We start from the raw sequence: 23,147 nt of genomic DNA on the forward strand, positions 1-23,147 counted from the left end.
CGGGTCGCCCACCACCTTACTTAAACCTCACCTCAAACCGTCCCCCCCCTTCCATCCCATCCCATCCAACAATATTCCTTTGAAAGCTTCTTCCTTTCTCTCAATATTTTGTTCGCCTCGATCTAACATGGCCTCACCCACCCATTCCATTCTCGAGGGCTTTATTGCTCTCCGCGACAGCTCAAGCCGCCGAGCAGTGTATGTCCCACGTCCAAAGCCCAGAGTCGGATCTGACTGCTGATACAAATAGGCTCAATGAGATTCTTGATAACCTAGATTCATATGAAATACGAGAGGTGAAAAGTCGACTCGAGCCGGTGACATTCCAACTTGATTTGCTAGACAAACTGCCTATTGAACTGGTGGCTATGTTGGTAGAGTACTTGGACCTAGCCGATCTTGTTATCCTTCAAAGAGTATGTCAGCATCTGTTCGGATACTCGTGACCAACATGTTGACATTACAAAGGTCTCCAAACGATGGCGTGAATTGCTCTCTTCAACCATCGTCCTCACCACTGCAATCAGACGCCACATGGGAGAAAACATCATCAAGTCCGATTCTACCCCTATCGGTTTTGGCGCGCTGGTAAAAAAAAGAATTCGCGCGGAAAAGGGAATTCCTGCTGTTGTGGCCACAATTCCTAATAACTTGTGTTGCAATGTAGCGAACGTCATGGAGAGAGAGGCCCTAAGCTGTTTTAATGGAGTATGTGCGTGGATTGAAAAATCCACAGATCAAACTACTATATTCATGGTGAACCTATCAACCGGCAAGAACAGAATCCTCACAACAGCGAATCGAGAGAGATTTATTTATGTCCAGGTCTCGGACACCTTAGTCTCAGCAATTTCTGTTCGGGGGTATGTAGCCAGAACAGGAATTTCACTTTGCTGAATGCACCTCTGACTGGACACGATAGGTATTGTCATGTCTGGAGCATGTCCGAAGAACAGTACAAGTCATTCCGCATTCCTTCGCTGAAATTTGGTCATTACATCTCCATCGGATCCAAGGTCATGCTGGGCTACTCGGATTCCGTGGTCCACTTCTGCTTTGACTCTGGAATCGCCCGTTCCATCAAAATCGGGCCGTTCATTCTTTTGTTGTCAGTACATCCGGAGGAAGATGGATTCTCCGTTGTTTGCGTCCGCAGAAAAAATGGCGACAATACTCAAGCATGGGCAGATGGCCACTTGTATTGGGAAGAGCATCATTTGCAGACTCAGAAGTTCTCTGTCCATGATAATAAGTTTATCTGCATGTGGGAGCAATATCGAGAGCTTCCTTTCAGACAAGACGAACTGTGGATGTTTCGATGCAAACCAGAAGATAGCTGGCCACCATGGAGAGTGTGCCCGCACCCTGGTCAAAGCTCTACTTTGCTGGATTACGATATGACCGAAGCCTATATGGATCGTTATCCTAATTTTCTACAACAGGAGAATGAATATGGTTCGCTTTCGCTTTCACTCGAGGCAGATGATCGGATTACTGTGCATTTCCGCTGCGAATATGTTCAAGAGCTGGAATTCAATTATTCTTACACTAATCTAGACTATTCAGCCCGGGGCCTGGGGTTGATTTATTGTTTAGACATGATGTTAGGGGATTTGAAAATTGGCTGTGAATTTCCAGAGCTGTGGCATGCCCGCGATGCTGAAGCGTATTCATCCTTATCCTTTCGCAGAATACCTTTTGCAGATAACCAGGCACCCACCGCGATTTGGGGGGATGGAGACTTTGCTCTATTCCTTGTGGATGACAAAATCTGGATCTGGTGTTTTGATGACGCATGGATCCCCTCTGGCATCCCTAACATGAAGGTTGAATTTCGCGATTTACTAGACGTACAAGAAACAAGAAATGACTATACCAACTAGTCAGCTATAACCCCTGTCAAATCCACCTGGGCGCTAGCGGATGATTGCAGTCAATACAAGCTCTTTGTTAAGCAATACTGTATGAATAAATATGTAGATACCCCGATGATGATTAGACCAGGGCCTTATATGCATGTGAGTCTAAAAAAAAAGGCAGATTGTACAAAGAAAAGTGTATCATTATTAGGGGGTAATTTGAGATATAATAATAGTACAATAGTACGGAGCACTATGCAGGTAGAACTACGGAGTATGTCTAGCCAGTCTAGCTGTAGTCAGACATGAACCCTTTATAATCACCGAATCCCAGTTAAATGCCTCAAAGCCTCTTTGTCCTTTGATATACTCCGTATACCGTGTTATATTAGTGAGAATTAGGTAGAATCCAGGCCAATAGGGCTATAAAAGATATGGAGTAGAGGTTAGACAATTAAAGTAATAGCCCTGTCACCCCTTTTTCCCAGATAATATGCTAATATATCCAATTAGTCTCTTTCTTTTCCTTCATCCCTGTTTAAACTCATAACTTCCTCATATTTTCTGCAGACCGGACTGTCAACGCATTTCCGGCCCCCTTCCCCGCAGAGCCTTTTTCTCAACCTTCTAGACAACTTCGAGACTTTCTTTTTTTTTCCCTCAGTATTTTTGTTGAAAACAACCCAATTTCTGCGCGATGACAGAAGTGTTGATTATTGGTTGATCTCCCACGTTCGTTCGGCACGAGCATAAACGGTCCATCGCGTCCGAATTCCACCCCTCACGATCCCGTCGCATCCACCATCGATCTTGTGCTATATATACCCACACCCCTCCGACATGAGTCGTCTTGCCGACCCCCCTTCTACTAGGATTTCATTTGCCGGGGTATCAGACGCCCCCGGCAGGACACGAAACATACCTGTACTTTCGTCGTCTGGTCAGCATTCGATGGATATCACCCCTCCGCCCACGGGCGCGCATGGCTCTGACGACCGAATGACCGGAATCACCAATGGCGCTGAAGCTGGAAACAATCTTTTGACTGCTCCAAATGCGGCTATCGGCGCTGCGGCCGCAGCTCAGCAGCCAAAAGTCGTTCAGACTGCTTTCATTCACAAGCTCTACAAGTATGCTTTTTGGTCTTCCTGAGTCTTTTGTCTTCATCGGCTTACCTTTTTGGGAAACAGTATGCTAGAAGACCCCAGCATCCAGCATCTCATCTCTTGGTCCGGTACAAATGATAGCTTCGTCATGTCGCCAACGTCGGAATTCTCCAAAGTCTTAGCGTGCGTGCTATCCTCTCTGCCAATGAACTCGTCTCTGACCCTCGCAGATCATACTTCAAGCATACCAATATCTCCTCGTTCGTTCGGCAGCTGAATATGTATGGGTTTCACAAAGGTGGGTGTTTCGCATGCGAGCTTTGACTGGGCGATTTCTGACCATTTTTGACTCTGCTAGTGAGCGACGTATTTCACACCGGGTCCCCGGATTCTGCGCTCTGGGAATTTAAACATGGCAATGGGAACTTCAAAAGAGGCGATCTAGTTGGTCTACGAGAGATCAAGCGCCGTGCTTCGAGACACGCTTTGATCCACCGCGATTCATTCCCTGGCCACAAGGCTCCTGCTTCGCAGCCCGGAACTCCCGCTGAACCCGTACATGATGCGACCGAAGCTAGATTTCTAAATATCGAGCAAACCTTCTACGACCTGCGTAATCGTATGGCTCGGGCCGAAGAAGGCAATATCACACTGAACTCGAGATGTCATGCTATGACCGAAAGCCTGACAAAGTGCTACCAGGTATGTCCGCCGTCTATGTTATTGCAGGGTCTATTAGTGCTAACCTGATTTTAGTGGACGCATTCTATTTCACGGTTTCTTCAAGCTGTTGTGCCCGATAGGGAAAGCCCTCTACATCGCGATGGTATGTCAATATTGCCGCTTCCCTCATGGTGACACCCACTGACACCCGCCAGTCTCGAGCATGCAAAGAGAAGTTGAGAAACATATCGAAATCATGCGCGCCATGGAAACCCCCCACGAGACCCTCATGCCTCCGCGGCAACAGTACTTCGCCAACATGACTGAAGCCGGTCCACCTTTGTCCCCGCGCCAAATGCCCCAGGACGATGCCCGTCGACAGTCCATGATGGACCATACACCTAGACACACCAACATGATCCGACCGCCCGTCCCTCCCCATCTCTCAGTATCCCCTCGCCGCTACGGCTCGATTGGCGGCGCCAATTCTGCCTCAGCATACGCTCGCCTACAACCTCCTGTTGCGCCGCCCGCACAGCAACCGATGCCTCATCCTCTCTCCGTATCAACGTCCCCAGGACCAAATTTGACCCGCCGTCACACGTCTGCGGATATCCGACAGCACGGCTGGTCCCCCTCGGCTGGCTCACCCTACCCCCCTGGCAACCCCCCAAACGGCCCTTGGCCTTCATCACCAGGGCACCGAACCCCGGTCTCTAGTGACCAGCAAGTCCGTGATGTCCTCGCCCAATACGAAATGGGCGCCCCCCGCCGCCTTCGAGAACAATCCCGCCATGCCACTCCACCAACTGCCGAACCTTCACCGTCCATGCTCGGCGTCGATAACGGCTGGACACTTGGTGGTTCAAGATTCCCTCACGGCTCTTCCTTGCCCGCAACCCGTCGCTCGAGCATGGCGAGCAATGTGCATTCATTGCTCAATCCTGCAGATACTGCCGAAAGACCCGACGAGGACCAGCAGGCGATGTCAGAGGACCGTAAGCGGAAGCGGTTGGAATGAATCCTACATTTTTGGAAGATTCCCAGCGTCCACCATTCACTAAAGCTGGCACTACATTCTTCTCCAATCAAGTCCCTATACCACCGACAAGCCATGTCACTCCCCTCTTCTTCCCCTGCTCTTTTGATCTGCATATGTATTATTCACCAGAGCAAAGGGCACCCATTTCCAGGCATCTGGAGAATGTCCTCAGCTCTGACCTCATTTTTTTAATTCCGCCTGTAGATGTCCCATTTCCCCCATTTCTTCTCCACCTTTCATCTTTTCTATTTTTGGATATTTAATTCTGGCGAAGGCACGCCAATCCCGGCCCTTAGCCCAACGGCCTACGGCTCTCCGGGTCTCCATACTTCGTTCACACACAGCATATCATATATACCCTTGGGTTGGGCGGAGCAAAAAAAACATTTGAATCTTGTGGCACCTAGAGCAAGAGACTGGAATTGAATTGTATTTTATATTTGCAGTTTGATTATATCAATTAGAATGATGTTTTTTTTCTGCACTGTTTGGTCTTGCTATTTTGTTGGACTGGCACGTGGCACAGCATGGCACTCAGCCGAGTATGTATGCAGTCTTCCTTGGTCGTGTCTAGCCAAGGGACACTGCGCTGTAGTCTCTGCCGCTGGCAGAGTGAGGCCTCAGCAGGCAATCCGGCTGTGGCGGCATGGGTTCAACCCCAAGCCCCTGAATCGACGGCCCAATCGCCGTGTCTGGCGCATCCAAAGCGACCAAGATCAAAGCCTAATCCATCAAAGAGGACCCAGAGCCAGTTAGAGCTCGCGCAAAGCTCGTGTGCGTGGTAACATAGAATCGAACCGATCAACCGCAAATCTTCACCTCTTCTTCCTCTTCTTCGCACGCTCAGCCAAGAGCTCATCAAGATAACTCGTAGCCTTCTTCCTCCCCTTCGAGCGCGCAGGAGCAGGCACAACCTCACCCTCACCCTCCTCGCCACCTTTATCTCTGGCCTCAGCAGCCGCAGCCGCAGCCGCAGGATGCACACCACGACCTGCTCCAGCCCCACCTTTCCTCTTATTCTTCTGCCTAGCAAGCATAGCCGAGCGACCGTCCTCTTCATCATACTCGTCCTCCGCCTCGGCGTTCGACACACTAGCCGAAGCAGACGCAGCCGCGGCCGTAGAAGCAGCAGTCGCCGCCTTCTGCTCGGCGGCGGCCTTCATAACGCGATCGTAGTTCTTGCCGAGGAGTTGTTTGCGTAGTTTGTCATTTGAGTCCAGCTCTGTGCGATTCCAGCTTCCGTCTGCTGCTTTTTGTGGGAGGGGGGCTCCGACGCCGAGGCTGTGAGTTCGTTGTGGTTAGTTTCGTGAATTGTAGGGTATATTTGGTGGAATTGGAGAATGGTGATAAGGTATATGCCTAGATTGTAGGTGGAGGGCCGGAGTAGCACAGTAGCACTCACGTCTCTGGCACTGCAGTGAAGATTTCATCTTCTTCTCGTTGGAGCTCTTCGTCGGTCTTGGGGTTTGCTAGCTCTTCTGGTGTCTGTTGCGGTAGCCATGAGGCTACGAGCCGTTGACTGCGCGATAGGGCGATGTTGGCCCGGTTAAGGATCACATCGGACTCGCTTTTAGAGAGCGACATATTGGTTTCTTTGCGCTCAATGTCGGGTTATTGGCGGATTCAAATCGGTCTTTTGTGGTTGGGATCTGCGATGACTTTTTTTCTGCCGATATAGCGGTGGCGGTGAGCATGATCTATAAACTGACCTGCATATATGTGGCTATGTTGAACAAATTGGGATTATGAGAGACGTTTCGGTTTTGATTAATATACATCAGCACAGAGGGACTTGCAGTCACATAAGTTTATCTTATCTATATGTCGACTTTCTTGAATATTCGAACATAATGGGAAGGACATTATATCATGAGCATATATGACAGAAACAACATCAACGAGTATGAAATCTACTTGTGCAATTGAGAAATTTATACACCTTAGGCACCAATATATCTAGTGGATGCAATATTTCGGGCACTCTTTCGCTAATATAACTTGCCATGGCAATTTGATTGCTTGTTCAATCTCAGTACTATAACGGGAGGTTCGAGCCTATACAAGACAAGCCCTCCTCTTCTTGTGTGTTTCCCTCAGAAATCCAATCTGATATCAGTATTCAACACGGGTCCTTCATGCATATTGCCCCGATAAAGCTGTAGCCTCGATGCTATCAGCTTCATTAGGAATAAACTCTCGGCTTTAGTTTAATCATCAGCTTTGGCTTGTTCCATAGCACATAACATTCTTGATCCGCCCAGTCCTTTTCAGGCTGGTCCAATTCCATATCGAAGTTGAAGACCATGCGAGCAAGAATGATACGCATTTCGACATATGCCAGACTAGACATATATATGAGCAAAGAGCGAATACAATAGAGACACTAAAAACTTACTTGCGTCCAATGCAGTTCCTAGGACCGAAACTGAACGGTTGCATTGCAGTTTTACTGTCATTCGCAAAACGAGGGTTGTCCAAATGCCGCTCTGGGATAAACTGCTCTGCATCGGTAAAGTTGGTAGGTGAGTGACTGGCAGCGAGATGGGAGACGGAAACAACGGTCTATAAAAGGTGTAAGAGGTGCTGTATGCTGTATGGCTTTTCAAGCAAGCTTTGTACTTACCCCCCTGGAACCCAGTTTCCAGCAATCATATCACCCTGGGCATCAACAATACGAGGTAATCCAACTGCAACGGGTGGATACACTCGAAGAGTCTCAGTGAGGACGGCCACACAATACTCTAGTTTATTGCAGGATTCCAAGGTGATGTCTTCTTCTTTTGTAAATGTTGATCTGATCTCATCTTGAAGCTTTGCCAGAACGCGTGGATTTCTCAGCAGCAGATACGTCACCCCAGAGAGCACAGTTGCAGTGGTCTCGGAGCCGGCGATGATCAACGTACTGCCATTAGTGATCATTTCTGGGATGCTGAATCCTTTCTCGGTATTTCGATACCTCAAAATGTTGCCAAAGAAATCAGGTCTCTCATTAGACTTGGCTATGCGACTCTGGACTCTTTCCTCGGTCAAGGCTAGGTGTGTGTTCCTGTGGGAGAGAACATACTTAGGAGTGATGTATGGGAGGATGTATTTCGATCCCGGGAAGCGCCGAGACACATTTGCGTAGGCACCATACTTGAGCGAACTGAAGATAATGGATACCCATTGGTGGTAATCCGAATTCTTGAGACAGTCGAAAGGCTCGCCAAAAGCCAGGTCTCCAATAATATCAAAGGTTGTGAAGTTGTACCAGGCCACCATGTCCACGGTCTTTGTGCCACTCTCGATATTCTCATGCAAGCGCTGCATCAAAAGATCAACATAGACTTTAATTATAGGTTCCTGGCCGCGCAGTGAGCTATCGGAGAATGCGTGGGACAACAGACGTCGAAAGCGGGAATGGTCGGCGTCATTGGAGACGATGATACTGGGAGCTTCCCCAGCGGTTGGTGCATAGAATCGATCATCTTTAGACTTCTGCCCATGGCCAACACGTGTGCCATAGATTGACTTCCAGGCCGCGCCGTCTATGAAAGAAAGTTCATCGGGGGCAATGCGAACTACATCGCCGTACTGTTGATGCAATGCTTTCATCTTTTGTGGGAACCGGCCACCTAGGATCATGCGGATATAAGGCAGACGTGTAGCTGCCATAGATTTAGGTCCAGGATATTTGGACAAAGGGTGGAAGTAGACATTATAGGCCAGGAGACCGATGAGGTAAAGTGGGATCTATTTAGAAGTAAGCCCTTAGTTAGCCGAATTCCATCGAAACAACCTGGAAGACCAGTGTATACTTACCAACGTCAGGCTTAGCTTCAGCAAAGCGAGAGCTATACTTGAGAAGTCTTGCATGTTCAAAAGTGCCGAAAGACCAGGAATAACCGCCATGATTAGGGCTGTCAAGCATAAGATTCGGGAATATTCACAACATCCACGACATTTCGAGAGTACTTATACTCCTCCTTTCCTCCTTGTCACTCTCACATGTGTGACATAAAAACATAATGCACAAAATCTCTGCATTATGATGATCTATGAACTGAGACCCCGCACTCTGCATGGCACGATTCTAGTCCAACAAGAGGCCTGGGAATATGTACATGGCCCAGCTTGGTTTCAATCTAAATACATATTAGGAGAGACTTGTTGTCCCTTGAATCCGAGAATCTCTTCCCACCCATCCCTTAGGACTGAGTCTTCACCTAGATGCTTCCAACACACAGTCCAGACATTTTGAATAAGGATCAAACGTTGAAGTATTCTATAATAGACACGCCGTCATTGGAGAAGCTAGTGTTCCAAGCTAATGTAACCAAGCACATGAAAACCTTCCCTGGGTTGGTCGCGGCCCAAGAATAAATCCTGATGTAATGCCCATACAAAGGGTACAAAATCCGTGACATCCATTTCACTCAGCCCATAAAAAAGACTAATATGTAATTTAAGCGCAGTTAGGTCGTTCTATCACTAATATATTCTGAGCAACCTTGAAATTAGTATCGAAGTGCGAGAAGCACCTTTAAAAAACACCACATATAGAGATTGTATAGCACCTCAAAGTAGTATGCTTAATACTTATCAATATTGATACCAAAATACACAAAGTCCGTTTGCATATGTATACAAGAGCTATATTTTTATGAATTTCGTATCCTTTGTATGGGCATGACATAAAAAGATTTATAATTGTACTAGCAATCCATGTATGTATCTTTTTTATGCCGAGAGTAAATATAATTCTGCACAGGAAATGCAGCATAAAGACCGTGTTTACTGGGCAATCCGAAGAGTCGCAGACTGCGATGTCCATATTGAACAATAGGGTATATTAATTGGAGATCTTCTCAAATGGTCAAGTTTATTCTGAGCAAGCTGAGCTAACCTAGACCAAGAATCTTATTACTATCATGATAATTACAAATATGTGTGTATGCATTGTTGTACATGTCGTTTGGTGTGGAAGTACTTAAAAGGCAGTGAGAAAGGCCTGCAGGAATTCCAAGATTAGCTTACGAATTGAATAACCACAAGAATATAATGGCCTCATTCAAGACTGTGTTTTGAATCAAGTCCTTAGCAACTTCATTTTCTGTGATTTTAGTTGGATTTTGACTCACGAATCCAAGATAATGCCATCCTCCTGTTTTGGCTGACTATGATTTCATATCAAGTAATAACTGACTATCATTTAAGTATGATGTGGGAGAATTGCTCTAAGCTGGAGGGTCCACTTTCCAACATTCTCAGCAAAGCCTGTTTACAGCAATACATGATATTTCCATTATGAGAAGGAGCAGTGTACAGGCGCAGAACGCAAAAAGTAGTATGATCCGAGTCTTTCGTGAGCTACTTGTCGTGATGACATTTTACTGAACACAGAACCCTACAAGACACCCTGGTAGAAGCATCAATCGCATTCTCCAAGATAATTCGAGGAACCTGTGCGGTATTTCCGGCGTCACACTCTCCATCAATAATGAATGCTGTAGGTATTGCTGTTAATGATACCGAAATTTGCTTCGTGAAACGTCTCACGGGCAATTCAAGTTTTTCCTTTTCGAACTATCAAAATACTAATGATCCTTAAGGTCGTTTAAAGATTACACTAATTATGTCAATGTCCATACTATAATAGCCTGAATAATCTCTTCAACAAGGTATAAAAACGTTATGGCATCATTTATGTACAGTCTATCTCTATACCTTATACTATGTCTGATCTAGACACAGATCCCCATTTTGTTCCAATGTAGTATGACACGGGGTATAAAAAACCGAGAAGCAACCAAAATCAGCCGCAAGGGCTCACACTGTAGCTATACCCTCATGTTGACGTTTCACCCGCAACCTTTTCTCGGTTTTCATGAACTCCCGAATACCAACAGGGATACTGGCAAACAGGTCATCGTGTTCGGACGGCAGTGCCCAGTTTGTTTCGCTGCCACCGCCATCATCATCCATGCTTCCACTGGCTGCGCGGACTTCCGCTCGAGGTGCCCAGCGCATGTCCCGTGTTCCTTTCTCAGGCCCACCTTTAGCTTTGGCCATTGTGATCCTGGATGCCCAGTCTTCCATCTCATCCCGGAAGTCATCCCAGACACAGTGAACACAGCCACTCATGCAGCAGTTGTCCGGTTCCTCGGGTTGGGGAGGAATGGGGACTCCGTTTATAGTTTTCCACATTGACTCTGGAGGAGCTTCACCAGGATTGTAGCGCGAGGTTCGGCCTGGACCGGTGAGAGGGCTGCCAAACACGATCGCCATTCTTTCTTGGGGCGATTGCGGTGCGACAGTAGATGCCGGCGTCGGTTTGGCCTCGGGCCGAGTGGGCGTCGGGCGTGATGTCGGTGCACCACCAGCGTATGGTGAGCTCGATTTCAATATCAATGAATAGTATCCTGACAGAGGGTGGGCCTGAGGAGGCTCTGCAGTTTCCTCCAGGGAAGCTGGAGTATTGGGTTGGTCGGATTGGCTGTGTCCGTTCATGCGCCGGGGAGTCGGAACCAGCACATATTGTCGATATGAAGCGAATGAAAAATCCGTTCCAACAGGGAAAGAGCGGATTTGAGACACGGAGCTCCGCAGCCAGTGTCTTGTACCCGTCAAGAGACACTCCATAGTGTGAGTTGGAGAAAGACAAGAATGTTCGTGCATTGACGAAGGGAAATTAGGTCATAATGCAAACACTGCAAACAATTCACGATTGTTTATCTTTCTGAGGTCATCATCTGCGCGCCGGGCTAGACGAACACCCCACGCGGCAATGGATTCCTTAGCAAAAAAGCGAAAAACCAACGAGACTACAGGCATTTCTGTAGCGCCAGAGCTTCCTCAAAATGAAGCCCATCGGTCGAGACGGCCCTCCTTCCAGTCTCCAACGAGGGCCAGTCTTGCACGATCACATCCCGATTTATTAGAGCGCGCAATTAGCAGATCTCCTGTCCGACGACCAGCAAGCAAAGACAGTGGGCAACAAGATCCTCGAAAATTTGGATTACGCGATCGCAAAGCACTCCGACTCTCGCTCAATGCCTCCGCAAGTCCCCTCACTCGACCTCGAGGCTCTGAAGCGCCCGAAAGTTCCCCCAACAGGCGCTCAAGTGGCGTTCAAGCGTTCTCAAAACCCCCGCGCAGGATTTCAAGGAGGATCTTCCCAGGAGATTTAGTATTCGGATCCCCAATGCCACAGCCAAAGAATCCCGAATCAAATACCCCCGAGCGTCAATTGGCATTGGAATTGGGCAGCGCCACAAGAGAAGCATATATGGATATGGATCCGGACTCTGGTTTCATGGATGAAGATATTCTCGAACCCGATCTTCCCCCCACACCCACACAATTAGGTCTAGAAAAGGCCCCGGATCGACCCAGGGGAATGTTGAGTAGCAGCCCCAGTAGGCGACAGGAGAAACGAGCGAAACGAATAACTACCAATGCTTTGTACGAAAGCCCACTTAAGGCAGTGAACTTCCAATCTCCTCCGCTGGAGGACCTGGAGACAGCTTCAGACCCGGGTGAAGTTTCAGCAGCTGTTCGCGAGAAACGCAATTCGCGCGAGAAGAGCGCTGCGGATCTGCGACGGCTGAGAAGCGAAGTTGAAAAACTGGAACAATGGGCACACAAAATCGAGTCTAATCCTGACTCGGAGGGCGACACGAGAGGACTCGACGAATTTCTGTGGGTTCCACAAGCAACCTCGGCTTGGATACTGCTGACAATCTCTAGGTCTTTACTCACATCTGAAGAGGCGAATCGTACAAGTCTCCCAGTACCAAAAACAGCCCCTAAATCGGTATCATCCCTCCTCGCCACTTTACTCCCGTTCTCCGCCAATATCCCTCGTCCAAAACGGAAATTATCATCGCTGCCGACGAATCCATTTGCCCTGCAAGAAGCCTCTCAATCACTGCCATACCTAACAGCCTTCGCGCCCTTGACCCTCAAAACCCGTACAACTCGGTCATCACGTAGGGAGGAGCTGTTCGAAACACACACACTGACCTTTTCTCCTCCATCTCCGTTCCCAGCAAGTCTATATAATGTGACTGTTGTCTATGAGACGAACCTCGAGACCCAGTCTTTGATTTCTCTGTCAGTACCTGCTGGCAGTGACAGCAAGAAAAGAAAAGTGCCCGAAGCTCTCCGTCGATGGATCAATACCCGCTTAGAGAACCCTCTTTTGAAACTTGACGTGGCAACTCTATGCTGGGGAATAAACCGTTACTGGGAATCTGCAATTACTCGCGCTCGTTTGTGGGCACACATTGACCATGAGTATGGCCCTCGGGTCTCTCAGGGCAGAAAGGATACTGCCTCGGAAAGCAAGAACGGCTTTATCAGACTTTCTGAACTGCGACGACTGATCCCGCATTTAGACCGGAGTGCGATGGTCATCAGCCCTAAATCCCCTGACTCCAGCCTCCGAGTGCTTTTGTCAAATACTTTGGTGTTGGATGAATGGACCGGTGAGCCTCAGCTGCGGCCTGAGATTAGCGTGTCGATCCCCGGGGTAGATAAGAAAATCGATCAGGAGACCAAGAAGCTTTTTCATGCGTTGCTACGTGAGGATGGCGCTTTGGTCACGCGAGGTATCGAGGGTGGTATACATGTTGATGCGGTGGTAAGGGCGACTGAAGGTGCTCTTGGTGCTTTGTTCGGTGGTGTTTGATTTTTTTTTTGGTATTCCGGTGCGATTGTCAGCGTCAGGTGTTGGAGTGATCTCAAGATACCCGAGCAGAGCTCACGTGTTCCTCTAAAGTATGAGACAATGACTTTTCTGTCTTATAAACGAGCTGGATTAGCTATGTAATCAGTCACTGACTGTATTGCGGCACGTTCATAGATGCAGTAATTGATTGACGCTATAATTCCCATCCGAATAGGCATCTAAGAAACTTAAATCGATAGCGAAGCTACACAGTATATAGTGAAATCAACTACAAGGTTTCAATGTTCTCCTCGCCGGAAGCTCAAGATACAACGCCTAGACAGCCACAAAATTATGAGATGTACAGGCACAAAGCCGAGATTGAGAGAATTGGGCAGTTTTGAATTTCGAGAGATCTTCCGAGTTCTTTCTTTTAGAGACAAAAAGGAGTAAAGTTGGGGAGGGAGAGAGGGAATCAAGGAAGAGGCGCAACGCCATGCCACAGTACACTAATCCCCGATTCGAAAACCGACCCGATCATCATCATCAGCACGAGGAGGGAATTAACACATTTATTTCTTGGCATTGGCCTCATCATCAGCCTTGGTCTTGGCACGCTTCTCGCGCATACCCTTGTAGCGGGCCTCAGCGCGGGCGTCACGGAGACGACGGTAGGCAGCCTCCTCGCCCTTGGGAAGCGAGTCGCGCTTGACCTCGGTAACGGCCTCAGCAGCGGTGGGGTTGGTGATGGGGAAGGTGGCCTCAACACGGGTGGCGATGCCGTCACGCTTGCCCTCAGCGACGGTGGCCTTGACGGCCTTGACGTCCTCAGCGGAGGAGTCGAGCTTCTTGAACTGACCGCTCTTGCGGGGGAAGAGGATCAGGCGAGCCTTGTAGTCCTGGAGACGGGCGACATTGGCAACCAGAGACTCCTTGGAGTAGTTGGTGCGGCGGTGGTCAACGGAGATACCGACGGTGGGAGCAAGCTTCTTGGGGATACCAGCTTCCTATAAAGCGCAAAAAGAAACCTGAGTCAGCAAGTTGTTTCTCCGTAACACCTCCACTTTCGACACAGCTCAATTTACCTTCAGCTCAGCGAGGGTGAAACCACGACCGGCACGGACACGGCGGTTGTACTTGATGGTGGGGCATCGGACAACGGGACGCAGCTTGTCAACCGGACGGGGAGCAACAGCAGCCGCCTTAGCGATGCGGGCCTCACGACGACGGTGCTTCCGGCCGGGCTGTGCGATTCATGTTAGTCGGCCAAATTCATATCCTGCAAAGAGAAAAATTTCCTCGATTCCAAGTCGCTTGCGATATCGTTCGGAATAAGAGAATTCTCTGGTCGGGGGGAGGGATGTTGGATAGTCGTACCTGGTCGAAGTGCACACGGACACGACGCTGCCAGTCCTTGTGGAAGTCTATTCAAGAACTCGTTAATCACTGTTCCTTCAACGTCTGGTCTCCCCAAGTCTCTGTCCGTTTGAAGCGACACATAGAGTTGCAAAAGCGACGGGCCACTCACGGTTCTTCTGAATCTGGTTGTTGTGCTTGATCGCCTATATATTCCACACACAATCGGTCAGTCAACCATTTCTTTCGTTCTTTTCGAGGCGTATTTCAATCCATCGATTTCTCTCAATCGCACAAGTCGAATCCTTCATTGTATCTCTCAAGCAGGGATAGGGAACGCACCATGGTGACGGATGGGGATCGAGCCGGGTGGTGGTCGTCGAGGGTTGCTGGTCAAATCCTCTTCACGGCAGAAAATGAAGTTCCCATTTTTCGTGTGGCCGCCCGCTGACTGGCACACCGCCTCGCTTAGCGAGCCCTAACCAAGCCGAATTCGGTAATCTGCCAGAGCTATTTTTTATTTTTTATTTTTTATTTCTATGTTTGTCTGCGACAATATCAAGCATGGAATCATTCAAGAGATCATGCTTGAACTTCAGTAGTTATATTGTTTCAATATTGTAATTCGTTTTCGGTTTCTGAAGACTCTATACCTATTGTACAATGGTTGTACCATCCCAAATTTATATCCCCAAATTCCCATCTATAGCTACCCTAAGCCTGCGTAGTCCAATTGGCGCGAAACAAACACTCGGCCATAATTCCCATACCGAAAAGACAATCGAATAACGCCACATGTGAAGGGCCATGGATCACTGTCGCATGGCCACCCAAAATCCCCCCTCCCAAAAAAAAAACAGTTCGCTATTTGAAAACACCATGTTTGGCATGTCTTCATCATTCGTGAGGTTCCCATAATCGTAACAAGCAAAGCAACGCTAGGTCATGAATCATATCAAAGTCAGTGGCACGAGTTCTTCAAGTAGCCACGGGATATGGACTCAAGCATTGATGCCCAGGCCAATACCATTCGTAGTCCTGGACTTCTTCGTGGCAGCAACGTTCGCGTCACTGCCTGCCTTGCGCTTGCCAGGGCGAGATCGATCCACACCAGGTTTCTGTACCTGTCCAAACAACTTTGTCTGGAGCAGTGTGCTGCTCTTGGGGACAGTGGAGCGCATGTGCTGCGGGGAGGTCCGAGCTTCCTCTGCAGCCTCGGAGGCTGAAAGGGATACGGTGCTGTCGCTATCATAGTGATCCTCTCTTGGGTGCCCAGCTGGAGTGATGCACTGGTTCTTCGAGTGGTTCGGGGTGACGGGGACGGAGGTTGCAGAGTGAGTACCATAAGCGTGCGTCTGGTTGGTGAGTTTATCGGCATAGAGAAGAGCGGCGAGACCATCTGCGTGTTCACCATGACAGAGATTGTGTATATCATTCTGAGTGCCCGGTGACATGCTGCCGTAGTTGAAGATCTGAGAAAAGTGCTTGCGATTGTCACCAATGCGGCGCTTCAGCATGAGGTTCTGCTCCTCGAGGTCCATAGACCGACTGGTAGCTTCATCAATGGCACGCTTCGCCTTTCGAAGTCTTCGGTCTAGAACGGTATTGAGTTCTTCTAATTCCTGCGAGCGTTGAACAGCCGAAAGATAATCAAAGTTTAAGGCAGACTGGGACTGGTTGGGCGTAATGGGATCTGCGGGGTGCGAGCGACTGCGGTACTCGGCGCTCTGAATAATTTCGACTTCGCGCTTGGCGAGCTGATGCTCCACCTCGGCACGCTTGACAGCTTCATTGCTTGCGAAAGAGACCAAGCTGTTCTGCAGTTTGAAGTGCAGCGCAGACATGCGCGACTCTCGGGCTACGGTTAAAAGTTCCTTGGCAATAGTGCGCAGTTGTGTTTCGCTGGCGTTGTCGATATCCTCCATGGTGGGCAGGTTCTCAGAGGCCCCGTAGGCATCGCACAACGACTTATCCAGATCAGTGGGCTTCACCAACAAAGGGCTCAAGGAGCGCGAGTGTGAGCGAGAACGAAGCGGGGCCCCTGGGATCTGAGATGAGGGCGGAGGGGTCATATCGGATGACGACAATGGCGGAGGTGAGAGGAACTTCTTATCCGACTGGGACGATGGGCGCTTAGCCATGACGCTGAGCTCTGGCGATGGGGACAAAGTGACCCGGTGGACTGGAGTCGAGGGCACGATCTCCGCAGGTGCACCCAGGGAACTTTGGGAGTTGACATTTTGAGACATGGTGGACGTGTGGTTATAAGTGAGCTGATACAATAGTATATCACTTCGATAAGACCACGAGGGTTTAGCCGTGGGGAAACGGGTCCTCACACTAATTTCTTATCAGCATCTTTATCGTAGAACAGATCATGGACGAACAAAGGAATTATCTACATACCGAAGACAGATAACTATCAGTCAGGACTTGGGTTCGGTCGATCACACAGATGCTCAGACCAGGTATGTTGCCTCAGGAACCAACAGAAGATGGAGGATCTGGGGGTGGAGCAAGGGGAATTTCAATTTCGAGCTAAGAAGACAATGACTCGGAGAACTTGAAGAAGGATGAAAGAAGGGAGAATAATGGAGTTGAGTGAGACCTTAAGGGGAAGAGGTTAACTCCAGCGTTATTGGGAGGGGCTGGGAGGCTGGGAACGGGAGAGTCTCAAGGTACCCGCTTTGGGTTAGTCCATCTCCCAGCCCCGATCAATTATCTAAGAATATAAGCCAATCAGAGGTGAGTATACAGTTCGGCTAAGCCTATTTAGGTTAGATTGGCGATCACGGGACGCTCAGGGCAAGTAAACACCCGCGACCGGGCAAGCGCTGGGGGTTGGGTAGGCAACCGATAAGCATCAAGATCTGTACGGGGTATATGTATATATGATATCATGGAGATGTTTTGATCTTGATGCTTTGTCTGTTGGAGGCTTTAGATGCTCTGGGAGAAATTTCGGGTTCTTGCATAACATTAGAAGATAAAACAACCTAAGTATTACAACTCTTCGAACCTATGAAACCTGAGATTGCCGGTAGTTATATAACAATCAATTACCTACTCCGTAGTTAGAGAAAAGCACCATATTATGTCAGAGAAATCAGACAAGGCTTCTATAGATAATACGCAAGGGCATCTCTTAGCAGTTGGTACCAGCTCTTCAGTGGCAAAAGTAAGGATCTGGTCTTTGTAGTCTCTACTAATATATGCTACCAAATGAATATTGAGTATCGGAAGAGCATTATACCCAAAATATAATTGTTTACTCATGAAGTTGCGCTGGATAACTATTTGTTTGTAGGTGACATAGCTCTTTGATATATATCCGACAGCATAGGCCACGGGTAAAATAACCGCCAAATTGCAATGGATCCATGGTATTTCATACTTGAAGAATAGATCCAGATATATTTGTAGCAATGAATGACTTAGAATGATGCCATATTTGTTTTATATCTGCTTGGTACCAACTATTTCATGGATCGGGACTAAATCGGTCGATGCCTGAGGCGACGATCGCGGGATTGTGAGACCTTAGAAATGTAAACAATCCGCTTCGTCCGAAAGATTTCTAAACCTCTAGTTCTTTATTATTTTGCGTCCAAGACAACGATTTTGATAGGACTGAAACTGCTACTGCGACTTTTCCCCGCCCTCCACATTCTTTGTCCCGCTTCTTATCATCGGGCACGAGCGTCCGAATTTCTAAACGTGCGACTCTCTCCCTGACCAAGGACCAACATCAATAGCTAGAACGCCAATATGGAAGGACAGTCTAAAGCATCAACACGCCCTGCGAGTGGTATACCACGTCCTGCAAGTGGTATTCCGCGACTTGCTTCAAGATTGCCTTTACCCACGACAACCGCATCAAAATCGATCAAACCCTCACCTTCCCGAGACAGACTACGAGCGGATCCTGGCCTGGACGAAAAAAGATTGCGAAGACCATCTTACAATACACTCGTGAAAAAAACGTCCTCGTACCATTTGTCACCTCCCAAGCCGCAGGTCGATCCTACCCCGGCTCTCAAGCAAGACCATACCCAAGGCGGGGAAGACGATGCACATGTTCCAGAGGAGACAAGCTCGATTGCTGGGGATGATGACATTGTTTCAATCGGATCGGCCCAAGAAGCACGCGGTCGCCGTGGAGTACGCCCATCTTTGTCCGAGCGTACACTTGAAACGCTAGCGCAAATTCCGCCATCACCAGCTTCTGTGGGAAGACAGTCCAGCTTTTTCAATGGTAGCAGCCCGGTACGATCTCGATCTCGTGCCCCGTCCAATGTGTCCAATGTCTCGAGATCGCCATCGGGGGCCTCATTTTGCGCGCCGCCTAGCAACGAGCTATATATACAGCCTGTTTCGAAGCTGCGTCTTCCCTCGAAGGCTCCTGCGTCGACTGCTGGATCTCTTTCTCCTGTCCGCGGCTTGGAGGACAGTGTGAGCCCCTCAAGATTGAAGCGCCCGTCACCCAGACAAGGTATTGCACCGGGAGACGGTATCCTTACGGACGTCAGTTCACCGCTTAAGAAGGAAAGACCGATTGGGAACACGGATGCACCAAAACCCTCGCTTGTCCGTCCATCATCCAGCAAATCCTCCACAAAGCCGGCTAAGTCAAATATGGGTCCTCCAGAAAGACCACTGCAAGTGAAGAAAACGAGAAAACCCAAAACAGAGCAGGTGTCGACCTTACGCTCTTCCTCGACGGCTTCCAGATATGTGTCTGCTTCTTCCAACATGCCTGATGACTTGTCTCCAGAGCAAGAGGCAGAACTTGAAGCAAGAAAAGTCTCCAAATCGTCCAGTACGCTGCGTGAAACTATAGCAAAGGCAAAGGCAGCTCGCAAAGCGATGGCGGCAGTAGAAAAAAAGGAAAGCCCAAAAAAGCCAGTCTATCAGGCTCCGCCTATCGATGCGCCTATTGATTCCTGGGTGGGCGGCGACGATGATGATCCTTTCAGCCAACTACCCAAGGAGTCTAACTCTTTGGTGATCCGAAAGCGCGTACAGACAGCACGCGCGACCGGCCAGTTGAACATCGCGGCATTTTGTTTAAAAGAGATTCCAAATGAAGTGCTGACGATGTACGACTACGACCCAGAGAACTCTGCGAACTGGTTCGAAAATGTTGATCTTGTCAAATTTAATGCCGCGGACAATGAGCTGGAACAGATCTCAGATGCCACCTTCCCTGATATCAACCCCGAGGAGTTTGATCCCGATAGCGATGATCGAGGACTTCAATTTGGGGGCCTCGAAACATTGGACCTCCATGGCAATATACTCAAATCACTCCCGATTGGTCTCCGACGTCTGCAAAACTTACGCACTCTCAACCTGTCAAATAATTCTTTGACCATGGCCAATATCGAGACAATCACAGAGATAAAGTCTCTGACAGATCTAAAACTTGCGAACAATGAACTGCAAGGGGAACTAAGTGCGGTCATTGGTCGTCTTCCTAACTTGGAGTTTTTGGATCTGCGTGGCAATACTCTCACTAAGCTCCCAAATGAGCTTGTTGGGTTAAGTTCTCTGAGAACATTGGATGTCAGCGAGAACAAATTCACTTCTTTGCCGTTCGAGGTCCTCAGCAAACTTCCCCTGAGAACGATCAATGCGCAGAAGAACAGGCTGGAAGGCATTTTGATACCGGCATCAGTGAACAAGTTGGAGAAATTGCAGTCCCTGAACATCGCCAATAATGCTGTGGTGGTCTTCTCAGCTAACGACGCGCTTGAACTTCCTAATTTACATACTCTCCTGGTCGGTGTCAATCGCATCACGCATCTTCCGTGTATGACTTCCTGGCAGTCACTATTAACGCTGTCAGCCGAAGAAAACAAAATTACAGAGCTTCCACAAGGGTTTGAGGAGCTTAAGAGCCTCAAGAAGGCCGATTTCACAGGAAATGCCCTCACGCGCTTGGATGAGAGAATTGGATTAATGCAAAACCTTTCCTCTTTGCGGGTTTCCAATAACCCACTTCGTGAGCGCAGGCTGCTGAGAATGGACACCGACGATATCAAACGAGACTTGCGGAGCCGCTGTGAGCCTGATCCTCAGGACACAGATGATGAGGGCTCAGTGGCCACACAATTCACTCTAGCGCCCGAGAATCCCGTGCTCGATGGCAGCTGGCAGATTAAATCTGGCGGGACTCTTGACAAGTCTTATGCCGAAATGACCGACCTTAAGGTGGAACAACTGGAGATGCTTCCGTCGCTAGACATTCGATGCCTCTATCTACAGCACAATGAGCTCAGCTGTTTCCCAGCCCCCGCAATTGGAATGCTCGCACAGTGCCTGGTCGAGCTTGACCTCTCACATAACCCCCTGAGTGGCGCTAACTTCTTGTCTTCCCCGCTTGAGTTGCCAAAGCTTCAGTCGCTGACTTTGAATGCGGCTAGCTTGACGTCATGGGAGCCTCTCTTGTCTAAATTAATAGCCCCATCTTTGACATTCTTGGATGTATCTCACAATCGTTTGAAGGGACCACTCCCCCGTCTGAGACAGACTTACCCAGAGCTCAAGACCCTTGTGGCCTCTGACAACCAGATCACTAGCCTAGAATTTGAAGCCGTAAAAGGGTTGCAGGTCTTGGAGCTAAGCAACAATGACCTTGATTCGCTTCCCCCGAAGATCGGCCTGCTGGCTGCTGGACGCTCTCCTCAGAATTGGGGCAATGGATCGGCACTGAGACGTTTTGAGGTGGCTGGTAATCGATTCCGAGTACCTCGCTGGCAAGTAGTTGCCAAAGGAACCGATGCGGTTTTGCAATTCTTGAGAGAGCGGATTCCCATTGGTGACCTGCCGGAATGGGAGCAGGAACACGAAGCTCCCGAAGAGTTCTAAGACATGAGATCTAGTTGGAGATCATGATTTAGAAAGGCTTGTATAATATTATCATGTTTGTTTCTATGTACATATACTTAATATCGCCATCCATGCTTTTCTCGGGCTTTTACCATCCCATCATCAGCTTCTTTGAAGCTTTGTGATGGATAATCACATTCAGGTTTTTACAATTGACTTGCTGACCTCGTCAATCACCTTGAGCCACGTTTTCGACCATGTAGTGAACTTGTCGGCAGGTGCATCATCCTTAACATCTGCAGCGCCCCAGGGTGATGCGACCAGCTCCACCGCTTGTGTGGCACACTTCTTCGTCTTCTGTAGATACTGAGCAGAGGTTTCAAAATTGGCCTCGTACAACGCGCCAGCTGCCTCGTCGACATCGTCCGGGATAGCTTGCAGGTTCAGCATCAAGGAATCCAGCTTCTTGACACCCGACGAAGAAGCCAACGGCGCATTTCCGGCGTTCTTCAGCCGGTTGTTGATGATAGCTGGGTAAACCTGGGCAATAGGCTTGAGGAAACGGAGAGTAGATTTCTTGTGTTCCTGGAGGGCAGCGGTCTCTTCTTCATCATCCTCGTCATCATCCTCATCCTTATCATCTCCGCCCTTCCCATCATCACTGAGAACATCATCCAAGAAACCATCGTCCTCTTCTTCCGGATCCCAGTCCTCGATTTCCTCTACCGCGTCGCGAACCAGGTCCCTCCACTGCTCAACGCGGCGCATAACAAACCCAACAACCCCTTTATTCGCAACATCGGTCGTGGAATCACACGCATCCCAGACACGGCCCGTAGCGAGCATCACAGCATCCTTCTCGGATTTCGTCACACCGCTCTCCTTCCCTGTATCCTTCTTCTCCTGGTCTTTCTTCTCTCCAACGAGCTTGATCTCCCGAACCAGTGCCGAAAATTCCGTCAGAGTCGTCTTGACAAGTACCAAGACCTCGGAGTGAAACGCCTTGGTGTATTGCGCCGGTGTGACGAGAAGGGATGCGGTCACGAGCGACGGCAGCACGGATTCATTGAGCTCTCGGAGCACGGTGCTGACAGCGGAATGCGTGAAGGGCGAGGTAATAGTCAGCAGGGAGAGTTTCGTGACGTGTGCTTTGAGCGCGCTCGAGGAGGCCGCTAGTAGGGGCAGGGCTTCGGCATCTTTTGCGGCTTCAGTTGCGGCTGTTGGGAGCGTGGTAAGGGCTGTTTGGAATTGGCTGATGAGGGTTAAGGTTGTGCCGAGGATGGCGGATAGTTGTGTGGACATTGTGAGGGTCGTGGGCTGGCCAAGGGCGGATTGAAGGGGAGTGTAGTAGAGAAAAAATTTGGGCGATAATTATCGCGGGGCTGATTAGGGCTCTGCGGGGTCACCTGTGGTTTCTATGTCAAAGCTACGGAGTACAACATAGGTAATTATGAGTCCCATCACGTGCTCTCTATTGTATAGCGCTGCATCGCTGCATCGACAAGTCGGTTTACCTTTTGCCGATATACCTTTACCCTACAATGTAAATCATGCGTATATATTAAGCTAAACATCTCCGCGGTATTCCCGAAATCCCAATATAATTATAATTATAATAGTCATTCCCTTCAGCATGTAGT

At 48.8% G+C, this 23,147-nt stretch overlaps 10 protein-coding genes across 10 annotated transcripts; 4 read left to right on the forward strand and 6 right to left on the reverse strand.

The window, feature by feature from the left end:
- Positions 1 to 127: 127 nt before the first annotated feature.
- N7518_008513 (F-box domain protein) lies at positions 128 to 1,883 on the forward strand (the record flags this gene model as incomplete). The annotated part of the gene is made up of 4 exons (XM_057189440.1): positions 128 to 198; positions 251 to 416; positions 469 to 863; positions 923 to 1,883. 4 exons carry the CDS (start codon positions 128 to 130, stop codon positions 1,881 to 1,883), a joined length of 1,593 nt encoding a protein of 530 aa, XP_057041143.1.
- Positions 1,884 to 2,699: 816 nt separating this feature from the next.
- N7518_008514 (heat shock factor family protein) lies at positions 2,700 to 4,649 on the forward strand (the record flags this gene model as incomplete). The annotated part of the gene is made up of 6 exons (XM_057189441.1): positions 2,700 to 2,989; positions 3,050 to 3,148; positions 3,196 to 3,263; positions 3,324 to 3,667; positions 3,722 to 3,791; positions 3,844 to 4,649. 6 exons carry the CDS (start codon positions 2,700 to 2,702, stop codon positions 4,647 to 4,649), a joined length of 1,677 nt encoding a protein of 558 aa, XP_057041144.1.
- An 836-nt stretch (positions 4,650 to 5,485) lies between these two features.
- Positions 5,486 to 6,254, reverse strand: N7518_008515 (DUF3245 domain-containing protein; the record flags this gene model as incomplete). The annotated part of the gene is made up of 2 exons (XM_057189442.1): positions 5,486 to 5,951; positions 6,073 to 6,254. 2 exons carry the CDS (start codon positions 6,252 to 6,254, stop codon positions 5,486 to 5,488), a joined length of 648 nt encoding a protein of 215 aa, XP_057041145.1.
- A 598-nt stretch (positions 6,255 to 6,852) lies between these two features.
- Positions 6,853 to 8,561, reverse strand: N7518_008516 (cytochrome P450; the record flags this gene model as incomplete). The annotated part of the gene is made up of 4 exons (XM_057189443.1): positions 6,853 to 7,012; positions 7,066 to 7,232; positions 7,305 to 8,402; positions 8,472 to 8,561. The coding sequence occupies 4 exons, from the start codon at positions 8,559 to 8,561 to the stop codon at positions 6,853 to 6,855; spliced, it is 1,515 nt and encodes a 504-aa protein (XP_057041146.1).
- A 1,917-nt stretch (positions 8,562 to 10,478) lies between these two features.
- On the reverse strand, positions 10,479 to 11,291 carry N7518_008517 (oxidoreductase-like domain-containing protein; the record flags this gene model as incomplete). The annotated part of the gene is made up of 1 exon (XM_057189444.1): positions 10,479 to 11,291. The coding sequence occupies one exon, from the start codon at positions 11,289 to 11,291 to the stop codon at positions 10,479 to 10,481; it is 813 nt and encodes a 270-aa protein (XP_057041147.1).
- Positions 11,292 to 11,436: 145 nt separating this feature from the next.
- Positions 11,437 to 13,341, forward strand: N7518_008518 (uncharacterized protein; the record flags this gene model as incomplete). The annotated part of the gene is made up of 2 exons (XM_057189445.1): positions 11,437 to 12,350; positions 12,399 to 13,341. The coding sequence occupies 2 exons, from the start codon at positions 11,437 to 11,439 to the stop codon at positions 13,339 to 13,341; spliced, it is 1,857 nt and encodes a 618-aa protein (XP_057041148.1).
- A 551-nt stretch (positions 13,342 to 13,892) lies between these two features.
- N7518_008519 (60S ribosomal protein eL13) lies at positions 13,893 to 15,021 on the reverse strand (the record flags this gene model as incomplete). Its single annotated transcript, XM_057189446.1, has 5 exons — positions 13,893 to 14,327; positions 14,406 to 14,564; positions 14,698 to 14,744; positions 14,849 to 14,882; positions 15,019 to 15,021. 5 exons carry the CDS (start codon positions 15,019 to 15,021, stop codon positions 13,893 to 13,895), a joined length of 678 nt encoding a protein of 225 aa, XP_057041149.1.
- Positions 15,022 to 15,677: 656 nt separating this feature from the next.
- N7518_008520 (uncharacterized protein) lies at positions 15,678 to 16,925 on the reverse strand (the record flags this gene model as incomplete). Its single annotated transcript, XM_057189447.1, has 1 exon — positions 15,678 to 16,925. One exon carries the CDS (start codon positions 16,923 to 16,925, stop codon positions 15,678 to 15,680), a length of 1,248 nt encoding a protein of 415 aa, XP_057041150.1.
- A 1,519-nt stretch (positions 16,926 to 18,444) lies between these two features.
- N7518_008521 (uncharacterized protein) lies at positions 18,445 to 21,546 on the forward strand (the record flags this gene model as incomplete). The annotated part of the gene is made up of 1 exon (XM_057189448.1): positions 18,445 to 21,546. One exon carries the CDS (start codon positions 18,445 to 18,447, stop codon positions 21,544 to 21,546), a length of 3,102 nt encoding a protein of 1,033 aa, XP_057041151.1.
- A 159-nt stretch (positions 21,547 to 21,705) lies between these two features.
- Positions 21,706 to 22,809, reverse strand: N7518_008522 (uncharacterized protein; the record flags this gene model as incomplete). Its single annotated transcript, XM_057189449.1, has 1 exon — positions 21,706 to 22,809. One exon carries the CDS (start codon positions 22,807 to 22,809, stop codon positions 21,706 to 21,708), a length of 1,104 nt encoding a protein of 367 aa, XP_057041152.1.
- Positions 22,810 to 23,147: the final 338 nt, after the last annotated feature.

This window comes from Penicillium psychrosexuale, assembly GCF_028828465.1.
Source record: "Penicillium psychrosexuale strain IBT 29551 chromosome Unknown utg000004l, whole genome shotgun sequence".
Classification (NCBI taxonomy): Eukaryota; Fungi; Ascomycota; class Eurotiomycetes; order Eurotiales; family Aspergillaceae; genus Penicillium; species Penicillium psychrosexuale.